The sequence below is a fragment of the Aplysia californica genome, unplaced genomic scaffold, assembly GCF_000002075.1.
Source record: "Aplysia californica isolate F4 #8 unplaced genomic scaffold, AplCal3.0 scaffold00010, whole genome shotgun sequence".
Taxonomy (NCBI): Eukaryota; Metazoa; Mollusca; class Gastropoda; order Aplysiida; family Aplysiidae; genus Aplysia; species Aplysia californica.
This window is the reverse complement of record NW_004797280.1, coordinates 2,078,035-2,097,105: the sequence shown is the minus strand read 5'-3', so window position 1 is coordinate 2,097,105 and position 19,071 is coordinate 2,078,035. Positions and strand designations below refer to the sequence as shown.

Genomic DNA, 19,071 nt, shown 5'->3' with positions numbered 1-19,071 from the left:
TTTGGTTCCAGTGAAGATTCTGCACATTTCTTCAATCTTCAGCTTTCTCAAAATCTTAAATAGTTTGTCTTGTCTAGCTTGTTCAACACTTTTCCACCAAACGCATTATAATAGTGAAAACCCTTGGCGCCACACACCAGTTTGGAAAATCACAAGGTAAAGTAGTGGGTTCAGAAAAATGAGCACTGCTCTCTTATAAATGCATGGATCATCACCAACCTTGGAAGACAGTTGTATGAGTGAACCAGATTTTCATTTATATGTTTAAAAAAATATCCAGTTGCATTATTATGGAGGCCATTTTGAATAAATTATGCAAATGTTACTTCAGAAGTAAAAAAACCCAACCAATTCCATCCCATCTGATAAGTGCTTTCATCCTAAATCCTAAAGCTAGTAGTCCAGAATGATGATTTGAGCATTTGTAAACAGTAAAAACGATATGAGATGATGGCTGGACTAATTTTGGGGCATTATCGAGTCAACAGAAATACATACCCCGAAACGTAAAAAACAAGGGGTCAGAAGAGGAAAAGTAGAGGGTTCAGAGAAATGAGCACTGCTCTCTTATAAATGCATGGATTAACACCAGACTTGGAAGACAGTTGTAGTAGTTGTATGAGTGAATCAGGTTTTTATTCAAGTGGGAAAAAAATCCAGTCGCATTGTTATGACTGCCATTTTGAAAAATTTATGCAAATTTTACCTCAATAGTAACGAAAAATAACCAATTCCACCCCCTCCTGATAAGAGCTTTCACCCTAAATCCTAAAGAAAATAATCCAGAATGATGATTTGAGCATTTGTAAACAGTAAAAACCATACGAGATGGTGGTTGGGTGCATTTAGGGGCATTGTAGAGTCGACAGAAATATGCACCCCGAAAAGTAAAAGCAAGGGGTTGGAAGAGGTGGGCGGGGCAGAGTTACAAACAAGATCACAACTCCATACAGTTGACCTATATTGACATGAAACTTGCACAATTCTTAGAGTAGACCAACTGCCTACAGATAAGGTGTTGGCTAAATGATAGTAGACAAAGAAAGTGGAGACGGTTGGAAAATGTAACGGCAATCACTCAATCAGTGAATCATTTGACGCATGTTTCATAATATGCACGACAGAAGTACATAGAGATACAACAACTAAAACACTCATGGTGTTCACTTACAAAACAATAAAACATTCAGATGCGGGGGTAAAAAACACCATCAAATGTGTGTTGGCATTTAGCATGTGGTGAAAAATGTATTTAAACGAGGTTACACTGTGGCAACATATAATTCAATTATGCTTGTTTGGATGGTAAACTTTGTAAGAATTAGGCCATCAGCTGCTGTCGGCTTGCTTAATATCATCAACAGTATGAAAGATTCTAAAACAGTCACGGTCAACAAACAAGGCGGTACTACATTCAGGGCAGAAGAAAGGGGTCGCTGTCACAGTAAAAGAAACTGCTGTTTGTGGACGCGCTTCAGTTACTCATTTTCGATGTGTTTACAGCTCGAATACAGCAGTGAAAATGCGCAAACTCTCACCCTCTTTCTTTTATAAATGAAAAGGGCGTCATTCTGATGATGTGTTTGAAACTAACCCATTGTTAAGTGACAAGGATATAATTCCGATATGCGTTGGTAACTAACCCTAAGTTAAGATATACATCGCCGATCATGAGACGGGAACACCAGTACTTGCCGAGAGACGGCAAAGTATTAAACAAAAGCCTTTGAGTACTCAATGATTGATTACACTCGGGGGGAAAAAAATGAAATCTTTGTGGAAGAGGAACGATAGACTGAGATGAGAGACAAATTAGACGACCATACATAAATTAAATCTTAATTAGAACCAATGATATCATTGAGCAAGATTGTGTTGAATCATGAGAAAAAGAACCCATTCATTGAAACATAGACCATAATACATTATAGGCAAATGAAAAACAGAAGAATTAAGAGAAGTGAGAAGATTTGTAAGTGAAGACTCACCTCTGATGCCATCCGCCAAAGAATCGAACATCAGATTTTCCACCCAAGTCTTTGACAACTTTTGCAGGCCAGTAACTGTAGCCTTTCTGTTTGGCATAGACTAATTCATGAGGTGGGTTCTAGAGGAGAAAAAAATTGTGAAGTTGAGGAGTAAGGAACTTCATTTGTCAGAAATACAAGAACATATGACCTGCTACTTGGTGTTGGTATTGCTAGCACTGTACCCAAAAAGCTATGAATCATGACAAAATTAAAATGTAGGCTTCTTGCCAACAAGAAAACAAAAAGAATTCTGGATCTACTTTCTGTCTACTTCTCTTCATTACACTGCAGAAAAGACAAATTATATAAAGTGTATGTGGTGTTGTGCATTGAGCAGGACACGGGCAACACCAATACAAACAAAAACAAACTGAGCACTGGTGTGTGCCGGCACTGGTGTGTGCCGATGTACATATATGAGTGAGAATGCAAGAATGTAGGTGTGTGCTGATTTTCTATTTAAGAAAAGAAAAGCTATCTAACGCAATGATAGTCAGACAGTAAACATGAAAGACAAAAAGAACATGTTCAACAGAGACTTTGGAATGATATAATATTATTATCACTATTTGTAAAAATGTACAGAAAATGGTACTCACACATGGTTGAGAAAACCAATCTTCAGGTTTAGCATTGGACATGTAGTAGCAGTTGGGACACAGTTCTATCTCATCCAGCTGAAAGCAAAACACAAGCAGAATGAAGCTTTGAGTGCCGATAATGAATGATAACTTTCCTCTTCACATACAAGCTTTCAGACTTATACCTTTTAATCAATGTGAAAATTAGTTCATAACCTTTGTTCACCTAGTCCCATAGCATCTACCATGTTTTTCATACAGTTAACCATAGTAACACTATCAACTGAAGAAATATTTTCAACTTGAAGGAACAATGCACTAATCAAAACCTGGAGACTCATTAAATTCTTCAAATAGTGGCATGTTTCTTATCTTGTTCATTGAATAACAAAATGTACTGTAATGCTTGGTCTATTGAGTGTGTCTGTAAATAAGCCGCACTCATGTTTTAAAAATTTGAACTTTTTTCACAAATAGGCTGCACTGGTTTAACTTGAAATAAGCATCGCATCACATCATATGCATTTCATTTGTTGCATTCTCTGCGTGCTTAAGAATATTATCTCAATGCTTCAATGTGTGCAGCTTTTGATTTAGAATGGAGCAGTTAGCACTATAACAATGTGACCAGTTAACACTTTGGTGCCAACACTTTGACATGTAGCGTGAACGTGTACAGTGAACATGGAGCTAAGAATAGGTAAGAGAGTGACGCGCCTGCAATTTGGAAAATCTGCTAATAAGCTGCACCTTTGTTTCCATCGCAGGGAAAAAGTCGCAGCTTATAAATCAAACTTTATAGTAACTGTTAGTGACGCAGTCAAAGGAGACTCTGTACCCAAAGACAAGGAAAATTAGTAAATGGCTTAAAGTAAAATCAAGAGGTACTTACATCATATTTGCAGTCTTTGACCATGACCACTGCAAGATCTGTCATGCCCCCTTTCTCATCTGGGATATGGAAAATACAGGAATATTCCATAAATCTATCTTTGACATGAGAATAAAAATCAGGAATGCAAAAGTGAGAGGAAAAAGCCCTTTCATTTATGAAAATTCTACTTTTTCATGAATCTAATGCAATTATTTTATCTATTTTACCAAAATTACAAGCTTATATTTTTCACACAAAGTAAAAATCGTTTCATGAATTTAAAAATTACAACTTTAACACTTTGCCGTCACATTTCGCTGATCGGTGAGAGTGCCGAACTTGCGTTCCTGTTACAAAACACCGATCAGCGATGTTTACCCCCCCCCAGTCTCTTTGGATTTTCCGTCAAAATGCCTTTGCCTTTGATGGCAAAGGTTTTTACTATATGAGCCTTGAGATGGCAAAGTGTTAAATCCTTACAGCTTCGAGATATACAGAATAGCAGAAACAACCACCATAAAGACCACCAAAAAAAATTGTCTATGAAAAAAACAAAGACTGGCTCCGGTTCCTTTATCAGCCATGCTAGCAAATATTTTTGTGAACATGACGTGAAAGAAAATTACTTTTAGATTCAAAACTCTTTCGCAATTACACAATAAAAATGTATCGAAAAACAAAAAAAACTTCACCAAACTCTCAAACAAAAATACCAACCTCCATAGACCAGGGTGCAATTGTGTAGAATTGTCCTTGCATCAGCATGAAATTCTTCCAAACACTTATAACGCGAAGCTTGTACTTTTTGTTCCATTCGATTCAAATCCATTCTCCTATATACAAATCTCTTGAAGTCTTCCGCATTTGCTTTTAACCCAATCTTGTGTAACTCTCTTGTCTGTGGGTAAAAAAAAAAAAGAACCATCATTTTCTGAACTAACGAAAATGGGTAATGAAAAATGTACAACTCACAAATGAAATCAAAGGCACCCTTAGACTATCTGACCGGTAGCAACTTTGCCATAAAAAATTATTAGATTCCTACCACATTGATGGCTTTCCAGACAATTACATATTATGTTCTCTAGAAGCATAGACTGCTAACACTGAGGACTGAAATGAAAAAATTCCTCAACTTCTAGCAAACAGAATAAAATGTGCTTAGAACCCCAAAAAATTTAAAGTAAACGTTAAAAAGAAGCACAAACAGCCACTAAGCGCTGGGAAAAAAGTGAGACTGAAACAAGAAAAGGGATATTACAGAAGTAGAACCTACGCCCTTAAAACAAACACAAATTTTTGTCAACATACATCCAAGTCAGAACTCTGCTACTCACCTTTTCTCTAAGGCGCAATATGGTGTAACTCAACAGTGTGTTCAACATCTTCTTTTTCATCTTGTTCTTTTTCTTGCTGGCCTGTGATGAAAAAAAAGAAGAAATATTACATATGACTTACTTCCATAACAAAAAGACACACCTTAACAACTCTAAAAATATGTAAAAAATCTCTTCTGTCTTCTCTTCAAGACAACTCAAGAGAAAAGCAACTTTTTACTTTCAAGATAATACAATAAAGGGCATCAATTTGTCATATATGCATCAAAAGAGTCGAAAAATGTTTTAAAACCCAAAGAATAGAGAATTTTTTATCAAGATGTTGAAAAAAAAAAAGAAAAAAGAAAAACAGGAAACAATAACAAGCCTTTGTCATAAAGAGTAAACATATGTACTTTACAAATATCCCGTTGTCCTGTTCCATTCATCCTGTAGCACACTTGATACTTCAACCAAACTAAACTTAAGACTCACTCCCTATGAAAATTGTGAGTACTGCTGAGAGACTCATAGATCAGGAGTAACTGTGGGATACTACAATACTTAAATTGATTTGCGCTTGATGTCTACATGACAAGCACCTTTATCCCCTAACAAGACTGAGCATTGCAATACATTGGGTATGGCACATAGAAAGCACAAGAACTGTGTGGCTCCAGTGAAGCGAACATGCAACAGAAAGCATATAAATATACCCTGAGAACCACCTCCCTAGCCTCCAAATAAAGTGGTGCAGATAACAGCAACTCACAAGTCAAAGCGACAACCAGGCTTCAAGGATTCCCTTAATGTAACCCCATTATAGCAATTTATGAGTGACATGCTTAAAACCTGGTCAGGAGATCTATCATTGGCTCCAAGCTAACCTTACTGTAAAGCAGGGTCAATAAAAACAGTTCCAATTTCAGACTGTGAAGTTGGTAATTAAATGGGCAACCCCTATCATTCTATTCAACACAAATGGGACCTAGAATACAGAGATACAAAACAAAATCTTCAGAAGTAAACTGCATATTTTGTGATCAATTACAGTCGAAATTATCATAGACAGTCCAGCCATCCATTGTGAACGAGAGGATATATAACAGATGTTTCTATTTGAATGGCCATACTATGAGTGGTTCCCACCCGAGTCTCGCTAGCTTTGAGCGAGACTATACTTTGCAATTTTTCTTCTCACTTCCCACTTGGCCTGGCTTATTTTGAGACAGCGACACCACCCTGTCCCCACATTTCAGTGTTTGCAGAGCTCAACCCCTGGCTGTCAGGACGTCTCCACGCTCTCCACATGAGTCTCGAAAATTACTCACCCCGTCTCTTGAATCGTGTTTCAGACCCACTAAGTCAACACACCAATTTTCCCCTCAGCTGTTTCCCACTAGCTTGTCATTAATTTCTCGCTTGATAAAATCAGCTCATAGTATAGCCACCCCAAGTTTATCGCTCATCGCCAGCTTCACCCTAGCTTCAGCTTTCGCTTGTAATGTGGCCTCACACTTAGACAAGTGGATGTCTTGAACAATGTCATTATCTTTTTTAAAACCCTCAGGGGGTGGGTGAAGAGTGGTTGTTTGTACAAGTGATCGTCTTGGAAAGGTCACTGTTAGAGAAGGTTTGACTGTATATTTTCAAAGAACTTAGTCAAAAACTGGAGTATCATGGTATCTTGGGCAGCACCAACTTGGCTACAAGAGATCTTTTAAAGCTAGTTGTTCATTTCTAGTTGTGCTTCTCTCTTGCTAACTGATAGCTGAGCAACATTTCAACATTTAAAGAGGCTATACAAAACTGCCCTCTTCATACTGGATTTCCATTGCCAGCATGCTTTGCTGACAATTTTTTTTCTCATACAATTTCAAGAAAACAAGAAAGCTGGAACAAAAAGACGAGTCTACACTGCAACAGATTTTTTACAACAGTATGAATACCCCTCCCCCCCCCCCTTCCACCACATACTAAAAGAGAAAAAAAATACAGTCGAACTTGCGTAAGACGGCCACCCATTGTCAAGGAGAAAAGTGTCTGTATAAGACAGGTGGCCGTCTTAGGCAGGACTGATCAAGATGAAAAAAACAAACCATTCCCATCCGAGGTCCCAATCAAAAGTAGCCACATTGTTGTTGTTATTGTTGTTTTCGCTGGGGGGTTTTTCTTTTTTTTTTTCTTTTGTTGCTGCTTTTGTGCAAGGGTGACAATAAAACCAAATGTGTCAGACAAGGAGGACCGAGTGCTATGGTAAAACAAACACACGGGTCGCCACCACTCAGAGGAGAACGAGAGACGCTTCTGTCACAAGTTCATGTTGACGTCCATTGTTTCTTTGTTACAGACTGGGTAAACAGTGACCACTCATTTCACTTACAACTTGTAGTTGTGGGCAGGGCTTATGGCTATTGGTTATGAGGGATCACACGCTTACCTCACCAGCAGCTGAAAATTTGTTACCAGGTACGTTTTGGTCAACAGTGGGAGGGGCCTACGCAATACCATTGTTTGGAGGGACTACCTAACAACAACGACAGGTGATTGGATTATGACGGCTTGCCCACAACACCAGGGGCCAATGCACAATTTATGACAAAACGTAATGGAGTCATTAAGGTAGCCGTCTAAGACAGAGGTTATATTGCTTAGTGTGATAGGGATTGTGTGTTAAAATATGGTGGCCGCGGCGGACAGGTGCCCGTTTTACAATTATGTTATATGGAAAAAATGTAAGGGGGGAAATGGAAAGTGGCCGTTTGTACAGGTGGCCGCCTTATTGAAGTGGCCGTCAGGGCAGGTTTCACTGTATATATAAAATGACATATCTGAGACTTAACATAAAAAATATCCCTACCATCTACAACCACAGCAATGTTATCACGAAAAGAAATTATACAGAAATTCTATTGCATGTGACCCTAGAAAGCATGTCCAGTAGTGGAAAACACTGTTACCTTCTACTGAACACCGCACATTTCTTCAAGGGCTGTTGGGTAGAGCTATACCCCCTTAGCAAACCCGCTCATGCTCGCAAGTCCCTAGTTCAAGTAACAAGCCTCAAATCACAAGGTCAAATCATCAAATCAAATCACCAGCATGTTACACTTGAGTCTAGCCTAAGCTTCAAATCTACAACACTACTAGTACATTGTACTAGCAATCCGCGAAGCCACTTGTGTCAGACACCCCCATCCTCCCCACACCCTGCTTGCAATCCGCAAAGTCACCTATGTCAAAAAAAGAGAGAGAGAGAGAGATACTCGCTCACAGCGCAGCAGGCAAGTCTCAAATCCAGCTCGCAGCTAGCAAGCCGCTCGTGCCCCATAACTTGCTTTGTGCCCATGACTTGCTCGCAGCCCGCAAGCCGCTCCTGCCCCATGACTTGCTTTGCCTCCCATGACTTGCTTTATAACCTGGCAAGCCCCACTTGTGCCAGCAGCCAGCAGCAAGACTGCTTGCAGTGTGAACTCTGAACCGTGGAGAAAGGCAGAGGCTGTGCATTTTTGGTGCAAGACGTAGAGCCGAAGCTATTTTAAACTTCCCGTACTTGATAAGCTGAGCGAGTGGATGTAGAAGCGTGGTATTGTAGTACAGGCCTAGGTAGACGTAGATTATCTTAGAATGGAAAACTCCATGGGTCGTCGTGATTGGCTTTTGTACCATATGTATGTAGCCTATTTTGTAGATGCTTTACAATCTCAATTATATAATATAGAACATTTAGGAGACCGGCTAAGCCTACTTCAACCCAATGTCAGGGCCATCCTGGGCTGAGAGGGAACAACGCTCCAGCAGAAAGATGGAGGTTCTCGGTAAAAATTTCTCCCGATGAGGGAATCGAACTGAGGTCTTCTGAGAGCGACGACGAAGCGCTTGACCTGTGCACATTTTTTTTTAAAAAACGGCCTTTGTATCATAAGAATAGCTGAGCCATTATTAACTTTTAAGAGCATTGAAAGCCTCTCAACGCAAATAACCAGAATCTTCTGTAATATGTACTGAGCCCAGAGAGTTCGTGATGTCACGACACAGTACAGCAAGCCTGTCCGCGAGTCACAACTCACCGAAAGTTCCCCCCGGTAGCGACAGGCAGACAAAGCAAAGCACAAGCCTCTAGTGCAAGCCGTCTGCCACTCGCAAGCCTTCGATTAATCGAGCAGACTCCAGCTCTACTGTTGGGAGATGAGTATCTAGACTGAAAAATCTATTTTTCTACAGTGAAGATGGACTGGTGATGATTTAAAATATCACAGAATCTCAGTGCAATTTCTGATTAAAATTTTCAGTAAAAAAAAGATGAAAAAGATGATAAAAACAAGAAAACAAAGGGACCGTGACTTCAGTAAGGTCAAACAAAAGCCTTTCACGACATGGCTCAATTTTGTCAAACAGCTCCTTTAACCTTATCCGTACGTCATGTTTTACTATTGTATTCATACAACCTGGGGAACTTTGTGCCACCACTTTCAAAGAGGAAATTTACTCGTTAATCCAATCCGTACGCCTTACATAGCAGTCTGTCAAAATGATTTTTTTGGAAATACTGAAACTTTCAAAGAGATCTTTGTACCAGAAGTGTTTTAAATGTGAAGAATACAACCCCGGGGGTCAAAATGACCCCAAGGCGTACGGATAGGATTGAAGAATGCTAAATCTTGCATTTTCTGCTTCTATGTTAAATTTTACCAAAATTATAAACAAATAAATTTTTATAGAGCCAAGCATGTGAGATTCCAAGCTTCAGTTTGAGAATTCGAACTACATGCTTCATACAAAGTATTTAAGTTTTCAGTGAAAAGGAAAGTTTGCTAAAATATGTAGAAAAAAAATCAAAGAGCAGCTACAACTTAAATATTTTAAAAAAACCAAAGTTTGCTATTATATACATTATCACATTATCAGTGACACTCATTCATAGAAATAAGAACATAAACAATTTGCTAGAACAGCAGAGTAGAGTAGAAGGATTACGGTGCAGAAGGACCCATCAAATTTGCTCATCACAACAAAGGATGCAACCCCAAAAAAAATTTGGATCTTTCAAAATGTCATAGAGTCCAAAAAAGTACACCATTCAAACATTCTAACTACGCTGTAAATAAGAACATGGCACACAAAAAGCTCACACTGAACAATATAAAGGAATGTTATCGTGCCAAGAACCAGGGCTATTACTTGTCACTTCCAGTACATGACTATCAAACTGATGATACACACAATACGGAACTGTGTTTACAATTCTATGCCCACCCTTTAAATCTGAGCATTCAGAGATGCCCTAACTAATGGATAATTATTAAACAATTTCATATACTAACAGTTTACAGTTTTCCCTCATGAGTTGACATCTAAAATTTTCCTATCTGAAATATAAACTAAACAAATAGCAGGAATTTTACTTTCGAAAAGTTTGTTATGACACAAAGTATATCTCTCTCTCTTGCACAAACTATGAGTTCTTAGGGTTTCTCGGTGTCAGAAACTACAAAAGCACTAGAAACATCAGGCTACACATACTCAAGCTTACTCAAGCAACACACAAAGGTTGCCATAAAAAGACAGGGAAGTGGAGGGAAAAAACAGAAGGAATTTTACTTAAAATGCTTTGCATGAGGTAAAATCACAAATATTTTAACAGAGGAGGCACATTAAAGTGACATTAGATCGCAAAGCAAAAGGGAATGAGGGAAAACAATATCAGAGCTTCTATAGAAAGTAAAGCAAAGTGATAAAAAAATTACAACAAAGTTAGGATTAAAAACGTTCATCTGCATAGATTTTGATCTCTAGCATGAGGAATACTTTCACTCTTAAGAAAGGTTAAAAACATTATTAATGTAATGAGAAAAAGATACTTTGCAAAGAACTGTGAAAGAGGATACAATTTTAGAGAGTCAGATGTACTTATGGGGACTAGAACTACAAGTATTTTTGTGCTAGTAAGTTATGTATTACTTGTGGAAGGCAAATTATGTGACTATATTGAATATAATGTTTTTCACATTTGAAGATCATGTTAATCACTTTAGTGAAATGGGCAATTAATCAGCAGCAAGTCAGGGTTATCAATTATAAAGATCCATACCTCTTTGTCCTTTTAAGTGAAGAGAGAAATCCCAGAGAAAAAAAATTAGAAACAATGCATAACTGTGGCTTACAAGATTAATTTTTCAAATTTCAACGATGGAATATGACAAAAGAATTAGACAAACAGGTATTTTTGTACAACTATATCTATTAAATTGAATATACTTTTTTGAAAATAACAGACACCAAGATTATAGCTTAGTATGGTAAATGTTTTATTCGTACAGACAAAAGCAGTCTTATCATGCTCATAATAACCAAGAATGTGATCATTGATAACCCCTTACTTTTCTTTTAATTTTCAATATTTCCAAATATAAGTTGAACATGAAACAAACTTTACACACAACTACTCATTTTCAATTCCAACATTAATATGACAACTGTTAAAGAAAAGCACACCCAACTAAACACCTTTTTACTTAAGGTACAATTCATTTTTCCTTCAATCTGATAAAAACCAGAATCTACAAGCTCCTCAATTAGTATCCTTAAAAAAACCCAAGGCAACAAAAAGGGTCGAATTCCCATAAATTTCTATAATACTTCACTCAACACTCACAAATCCTTCCACTGCAACAAACTGCTTTTAAGTCTAAAACGATCCAATAATTTACTACATTACACAAAAGGTTGATTCAGAAGATAAAACTTACTCGACAGACACTGCAGACAAAAGCTTCCCCAGTGGTATCCTCACGGGTACAGCCTTGGTGGTAGACACGAAAACAGTCGCTGCACTCATACACTTCCCCAGGACTGTGACATTCAAAACAGTACCAGTCATGGCCATCATCTTGCTGGAAAATCAAGAACGTGAAATTGGTCATTAGTTTGTTTTTTGTTTTGGTGTTATACAGCACTTGCAACTGCATAAGGTTACATGAGCGCACAAGACACATTTTAAATAATTTGAGTTTGGTAGGAATTAATTTTGAATATTGCTTGGGTAGCAGCTGAAACCTACTGTTATTGATTTTGGAAATTAGTCAGTAGGAGAAGGAAAATAACCTTTACAATCTCTTTTTTGTTCAAAACATTATATTTCATTTTATCTTCAGCCTTGTCGCTGACATACAAAAACAATAACTTGCATTTATCCCACACAAGTATAAGCTCTGAGCACTTTACATCGATGACATTAAGTAGTGAGAATAAATCTCACTTACACAAGAAAAGCATTTAAAAAAAAGAAAACCAGTTCAACCACATAGGGCAGAACTTTTGTAGTCATACATTCACTGAAACATCAGTTTAAATGAAATGAAGTGCCTTATCTTACTTTCATATTCTTAGAACAAGGTACATACATCCAGTGACATTATTTATTTGGACATCTCAATCTAAATTGACACAGTGACCTGCCAGATAAAAGCATGACAATCTGCCTTAAAGTAAAGCACATTGGCAGCGCAGAACCAAATATTTCCTTTATTATAATGATCACTCATTGGAGCACGGACAAGCCTATCAAAATCATAACAGCAAAATCTTTCCGGGGCTATTGTAAAAACTGATCAGCCATAGATTAGAATGATTCATTTTACATGTAACTCTTTTATTACTTGAAATTGCAGCTTTGCTAGGAATAAAAAGATTTGTAAGGAAAAGGTGTGAGACAAATTGCACAATTTAGAGGAAAGCCTGGAACCATACATGTGTAGTGGACAGTGTGGGAAAACTATGCCGTTACAGTTACTATGATGGTCATTGTCTTTGACTGCTGGGCATAGTAAAACTTCATTCATATTTCCTCGCAAGCTCAGCTCAATGACTCAATCCACAGCAGAAGATCAGATGCAAGGTGGCTCATATCAAACAACGAAAAACTACAGAATATTTACTTCAAATGACCCCCCTTCAAAACTTGCTTCAGAGCACGACTGCAAACGAGTTCTTTCCTCCAAACGTGATTCCGGTTACAGACACTACTGTACCCATGTTCATGGCCTTGCTGTATTGTAAACATATGAAACGTAAACTAAAAGATTTTAAACACATAGGTTGACTCATTTATAGTAAACAGCACTTACTTCCTCCTCATCTCCATCTTGAGTTGATCGATATCCTTCTTGTTCTAAACCTGTCCGCTGACCTTTCACTCCTAAAGCTGTATACTCAACGATGAAACCATCACTGACTGCATTATTCAAGTGCTCCTTGCATCTTCTTGGGGTGATGTCTGTGTAACGCTGAAGGAACCTTGAGATTCTATCAAAATTCGGGATTTGCTTTTGCTGTCGTATTGATTGAATTGCACTGAGGAGCTGTTTTGCATAATTGACTGGTGTGTGTCTTCGCCGCACTGAAGGTGCCATTGTCTGTGGATATTTTAAAGGGCAAGTTAAAGTTTCATATCGTAAAGAACAAAAACTACCATGTCAATAAAACAAAACTGGTTTGAGTTGTCGAAAAAGAAATAATTTCTCCCTAAAACATTATGACAATGACAATGACAATCTTTATTCACCTCGCAGGGAGAAATTTTTCTTGGTCGTTAACAATGGCAGTAGATGTTACAAAGGTTAGACTTCAAGGTGCACTCACACAAACGCACAACAAGACAGGACATTAGGCCAAGTAAATATATGTCTCACGTGCTGGGACAACCCGCTCCGTAAAACATTCTCTCTCTTTCTCCCTCTCTCTCTCTTTATCTTATTTGTAGCACTGTGTGTTCAGTAACCTCACTGCAGTTGGTATGAACGAATTTCTATATTTGTCTGTTCTTGCTGAATATTGCTTCTTTATATCGCTGGATAGAGGTTTTAACTAAAATGTGTTGGCAGTACCTGACACAATTATTAAAATATTAAAAACTTGCTGCTCATTTGCTTGTCTATAGCAGGACAACCTCGAGCTTAGGGCTTAGACAACCACGTTTTACATAGCTTTTGATCCAACAGTAACAACTATAGTTCAGTCAAAAATTTGAGGCGCAACTTATCCTCAAATATCTTTTTAATGGGTGAATCAATGACACCCATATTTTGCACAGCAGTTTGTATCAATTTGTCTTAACTTACTCATATTTTTCAACAACAATTGAGGCTAGATTAAAAAACTTTTCTTCATTAATTTATATAAACTACTACAAATCTCCTTCATGAGGAAAATGGAATTGTTCACGGCACTTCCCATTTCTCACACATATTTTGCGTACGCATGTGGCTTACTTCACAGCTCACCAATGACATTTTTAGTGGCAAAACTGGTTACAAGAAATCAATTTTATAGAGAACACACTTTTGCGCTAAAAGTTCTCAAAACATACGTTCAAGAAAGATAATCTCGTGATTGGAAAAACAATGACAGACTTCCTTTTAAAAGCAAAATTGTCCCAGCTGTAAACCTTTTAAATCAGTACAAACCACCCACTGGGATTTTTTTATTAGTATTTATTAAGGAATTTTCTAGAATAGAGCTAACAGGTGTTTATAAAAATATTAATCTGTTAAGACAAATTGATACAAGTGTCTGGGCAAAAGCTAGAGAGTTTGTGTTCTATAGTTGAGGAGATATTTGACAATAAGTTGTACAATGAATCTTTGACGGCACTATAATTAACACCAGTCTAGCTATCTTTGGAAAAAATGTTGTAAGAATAAAAATATTAAATCAACTCTATTGATTGCCTTGGATAAATGCATAAATAATACTAAATCAGTATCACAAACAGACAATAGCAGCACCCTGTTTTTGAGCTTATAATATTGCGGCTTGACTTTTGACTTTTGTTCAAGGACATGATTTGGAGACTAACGTACAGTATACCTAGGTGCAGGGGGGATTGCGCTCTGCTTGAATATACAAGTTTCCCCATTTTTAAAGAAACAAGCGGTTTCAAAGTCATTCAGGAAATGTCGTTAAGAAGGGCAGCACTGCATTGGAAAAAATGATACCCATGACAGCGATTGAAGAAAAACAATTTTATTCTGAAGCTCGAAATCAAGAAAATGCAGCTCCATCATTTTCTTAGGAATATAGAACGCTTCATCTTTCAAAAGAGCTTGATCTTACCTAAAAAAATGATATTACTTGAAAAAAAAAATCTAATTTGACTCTTTACTTTCACTCCTGCAAACAGAGATGCACTGCTTTGGGGATCAAACTGCAGTATTTTTTGCAGCAGATCACACATCAATTAAAACTGTCGCAAATCAATTATAAAATTTTTTTATTTCAAACCTAACTGCAAAACATCAAATTATGGGTTACAACAGGGGGTCCTTCAAGATTTTTTTTACTTCAGGGGGTGGGGTGGGGTTGATTGAGCACATGACCCCTGATTGATTACTACGCAATTAGGCTTCACAACTTTGACCATAGTTCGATGAAAAAACGTTAAACATTTTTTAAAATTATTAATTTGCTACGAAAATGAAGTCGATACATTCATAATCAGCGCATCAATACATAGCAGAAAATTGACATCTAGAAGGTAAGTGTGAGAGACAGGAGGTGGGTAAGTAAAAGAATACCGCTTTGAAAACCATTGCGCAGGTAAAAAGAAAAATTTGAGAGCAAAACATTTGTAAATTGATCTATATTGCTATCCTTTCGAACCCCACATAGCTGTGGTAACAACAGTCAATAGTGTCTAAAAGGTTATTAACCCCCATCCCCCGGGAGTCGGGTTTGTGTTCCCGCGTAATGGTTTGCTATGTGGGATGGGGAAGAAGTTATATCATTTTAAACATAGTCAAAAATGCTAACTTCCTGACCGACACCGGCAAAGTCGCTTCAGGGCTCATTAACCCCGTGACCCCAAGCCGGGGAGCTCCGGCAGGCTGCTGAGTCACGCTAACTAAAAGTAACAGAATCGAGCGAAAAGTGACGCCGTGAGATGGACTCCACACCTTCCAAATACGAAGAGCTGGAAAATCACGGTGCCATTCGGCAGGTTTCGGTCTCGTTACCAACCTATCCTCTTTCTTCGATAACAACTCGGCTGTCACCAAAGATCGGAAAAATTTTTAATTCAGTGAATGCCTCAATTTCTCCCGCGTGTATTGAGGTATGATATTTGGGGTTGACGCAAAGAACAAAGCAATAAAAATAAGCGTCTTCCCGGGGTAACCCCTGGCTCGGGCGAGATAACCACGTTTTCGTACAGCCGCACGGGGAACCTTATTGTGTTGCAAGTGCCGTAAAACTCTCACTAAAACTAACTACAGTATTCAGAAACTAGGAAAAACAAGTCTTGTTTCACACACAAGCGGATAGTTAGAGAACGTTAGGAGTACGCCATTGGCCGATATTTATAGTACAGTAACAAACATCTTGTTTGACCTATTTTTTAACTTAGGCTACATAATAGGCCTATAATGAGTATTATCTAGCAATGCCAATCGAACTTCCCAGCGCGGCGAAAATTTGGTCCCCGTTTGTGGGTGAATTTTTGGACCGGGTCGGAACGACAGCGAGACTAAGTTTCTCGAGTTCATTCTGCGCTGTTTCTGGACCAATGTGAATGAAACTTGGCAACCAATTAGGGCAAACTAATGATATGTGGAAGTCGAAGTTCGTACTCATAATACTTTTGGTGTCGGAAACACTTGCGTATCCGGTACACCGAAAACAATAAGGAGTTCGGTATTCGACGCCGAGATGGTAAGAGATCCATCTTTCCTCTATAGGGTGTTCAAATTTGAACCTTCTGTGTCAAGTAGTTGTGCAGAATTTATCATAAATGCACGACTACCCCTCTGTCCAAAGCGGCTTCACATGGAGACCAGCCATTTTCCCCTCACTCCCTCTAGGCAAAATGCGTGTGACCTACAAATCCCCTCATGACTATTCCGAGCCCGTTCATTGGTCACTTGGGAAATGGAGGGCGGGCGCATCCGGTTGTTTTTCTCTCTGTTCCCCTGTAACATCGCAATGGGATTCCGAGGCAAGTTGATCTCGCTTTGGGGTGTTCACGTCCCAAAGAGAAAAAAGGGTTTTTAATTGAATTTAATTACACATATTATGGTTTGCATGGTATAAAGTCATCAAAGAAAGCTTTGCCATTACTAAATCACGCTGCCAACAAATTCTGAAAGTTTAATTACATATTATGGTTTGCATGGTATAAATTCATCAAAGAAAGCTTTGCCATTACTAAATCACGCTGCCAACAAATTCTGACAGATCCCTTGTTGTAATATAAATACAATGCTATTTATCACACCTTTTTCGCATCGAAATATGTACACCAAAATTTTAATTATTTCAAAATAACTACGAAATGGTTAGTAAATCTGACTGCAGAAATGATTTCTCCACCCAAAAACACATTCGGTAGCCAAGTTTTTCTCTAACACTCCAATTAATTACTGAGATATCGTCGATTTTCTTACAGCATCTGCTACTACGTGGTCCACTGAGTATTTTGGGTCATCCATATTTTGCCGACTTTTATAACCCCATAACTTTTTTATTTAGGAATCGATTCTTAAAATTCAAAAAGCACAGTTCTTAGAACTGAAAACTCTTTCCTATGACCAAATTAAAAAATTATAAAGCTAAAAAGAAAATTTTCATTGGCATTGCTACATTATCATTATCAACACTTTGCTAAAATGGAAAAAAAAAGCTTTCATTTTTTACTCCACATTTTTTTTCAAGATCAGACAGTGAGACAGTACGTCTGGAACTTCTTTAAATTGACAGAATGAAGAACACTATATAATAAATGACAAACAAGATAGCAGTTAGTACTATAAATAATTAGTCAATGGCGTACTCCTAACCTAACGTTCTCTCTATCTGCTTGTGTTTCATACATATATATGCCCTTACAGACAGAACGTCAACATGGCTTTTAGTTTTGCGCATGCGTTACTCGTAAGTGCTTTCGGTGAAGTATCATACCTTTATGCGAGAGGTCAGAGAACAATGAAGGTTGATGTCAACAATGCTAAATATAGCCTTGTCGCCCTAGGACTAATTGACATGCGACCAAAGGTTAACTCCACTACTGGAGAATCTTTGATGCGACTACACAGAGGGCATAAACAGGGCTACGATTGGCTGAAGCATTGACCCATGAATACATTAAGTTAGGATTACAGTACTCTGGGAATTCCCGGTTTCGGTCTCACGCCTTTGACAGTCTTCTCACAGCGGGTTTGGAGCATTCAGAGAAGAAAAAATCGAAGAAGAAGAAGAAGAAAAAGAAGAAGAAGCATGAGGAAGAAGAAGAAGAAGAATGAGGAAGAGGAGGAGCAGGTGGAAGAGGAGGAGGAGAACAAAGAAGAAGAAATAGAAGGAGAACCTAAGGAGGAAGGAGAAGAAGAAGAATTAAGTCGTAATAAAATGTCACAAAATGGGGACTTTTTCATTTGTTACCTTACTTTGGGAGACACGGAGAAAGAGTGGGGGAGAGAGAGAGAGAGAGATGTCTGTGAGCCATGATATATATTACGTCAACAAAGGAGTCGGCGGAGGTGACTGTGATGCTACTGTTGTGAAAGCAAAAAACAAAAGTAAACACACGGCTGCAGAAGTGAAAACGAAACTAAACGTGCGGTTTGGCATTTCACCAGAAACGTGGACGAGTAACGCATGATGTTGACGTTCTGTTTGTAAGGGCATGTGTTTCTTCACACACTGGGCGAGAATAGCCAACGCTGGCAAGTCTCACCTGCCAGGCCCAGGGTGAGAGGTCGATCGTATTCTTATTCTCACCCACGATGAAAATAGCCACTTCCTAACTAAGTCTAGATCTAGATCTAGATCTAGATCAAGAACTAGATCTAGATCTAGATCTAGAGTCTAGATTTATCTAGGCTAGATCTAGATCTAGATCTAGATCTCTCACTGTAACCTGTAGCCGTGCATGAGTGCATGACTGCGCCAATATTATACTTCTCTGTTACATTACACTACACAGTACACACACAGTCACTAAATTAGCTTGGCTAAGTCTAAGTTAAAGTAACTATTCAGTCTATTCATTCATAATTCAGGACTATGCCACTAGATTTAGATATCTAGATCTAAATACATGAAGAAATCCTGTGAACATCATGATGAGTACAGGACATCAAAAAAAAAGAGAAATTGAAGCAAAAAAAATGAGGTTTCCTTACAAATGCCGACAGTGAATCTGAGGACCACTGTGTGTATTTTTCAACTTCGACCTATGAAAACAACCAATATGGATGACTTGAGTAAACGTAGACAGCATA

General features: G+C 38.1%; 1 protein-coding gene across 3 annotated transcripts in view; it reads right to left on the bottom strand.

Annotated features, from left to right (window-relative positions):
• The window catches only part of LOC101852522 (zinc finger MYND domain-containing protein 11), a 31,342-nt gene extending 12,286 nt beyond the window's left edge, over nt 1-19,056 (bottom strand). The window contains exons 1-9 of one of the 3 annotated variants that reach the window (XM_005089899.3): nt 18,973-19,056; nt 12,928-13,215; nt 11,551-11,694; nt 10,893-10,901; nt 4,823-4,903; nt 4,203-4,383; nt 3,504-3,562; nt 2,630-2,707; nt 1,989-2,107 (exon numbers count right to left, since the gene is read on the bottom strand). In XM_005089899.3, coding sequence (XP_005089956.1) covers nt 1,989-2,107; nt 2,630-2,707; nt 3,504-3,562; nt 4,203-4,383; nt 4,823-4,903; nt 10,893-10,901; nt 11,551-11,694; nt 12,928-13,212 — 956 coding nt within the window. In that variant the 5' untranslated portion in view covers nt 13,213-13,215; nt 18,973-19,056. Of the gene's footprint in view, nt 1-1,988; nt 2,108-2,629; nt 2,708-3,503; nt 3,563-4,202; nt 4,384-4,822; nt 4,904-10,892; nt 10,902-11,550; nt 11,695-12,927; nt 13,216-18,524; nt 18,581-18,972 lie in introns of those variants that run through there. The other 2 variants (XM_013083188.2, XM_005089900.3) reach the window with 2 other exon arrangements.
• Between the last annotated feature and the right edge of the window lie 15 nt (nt 19,057-19,071).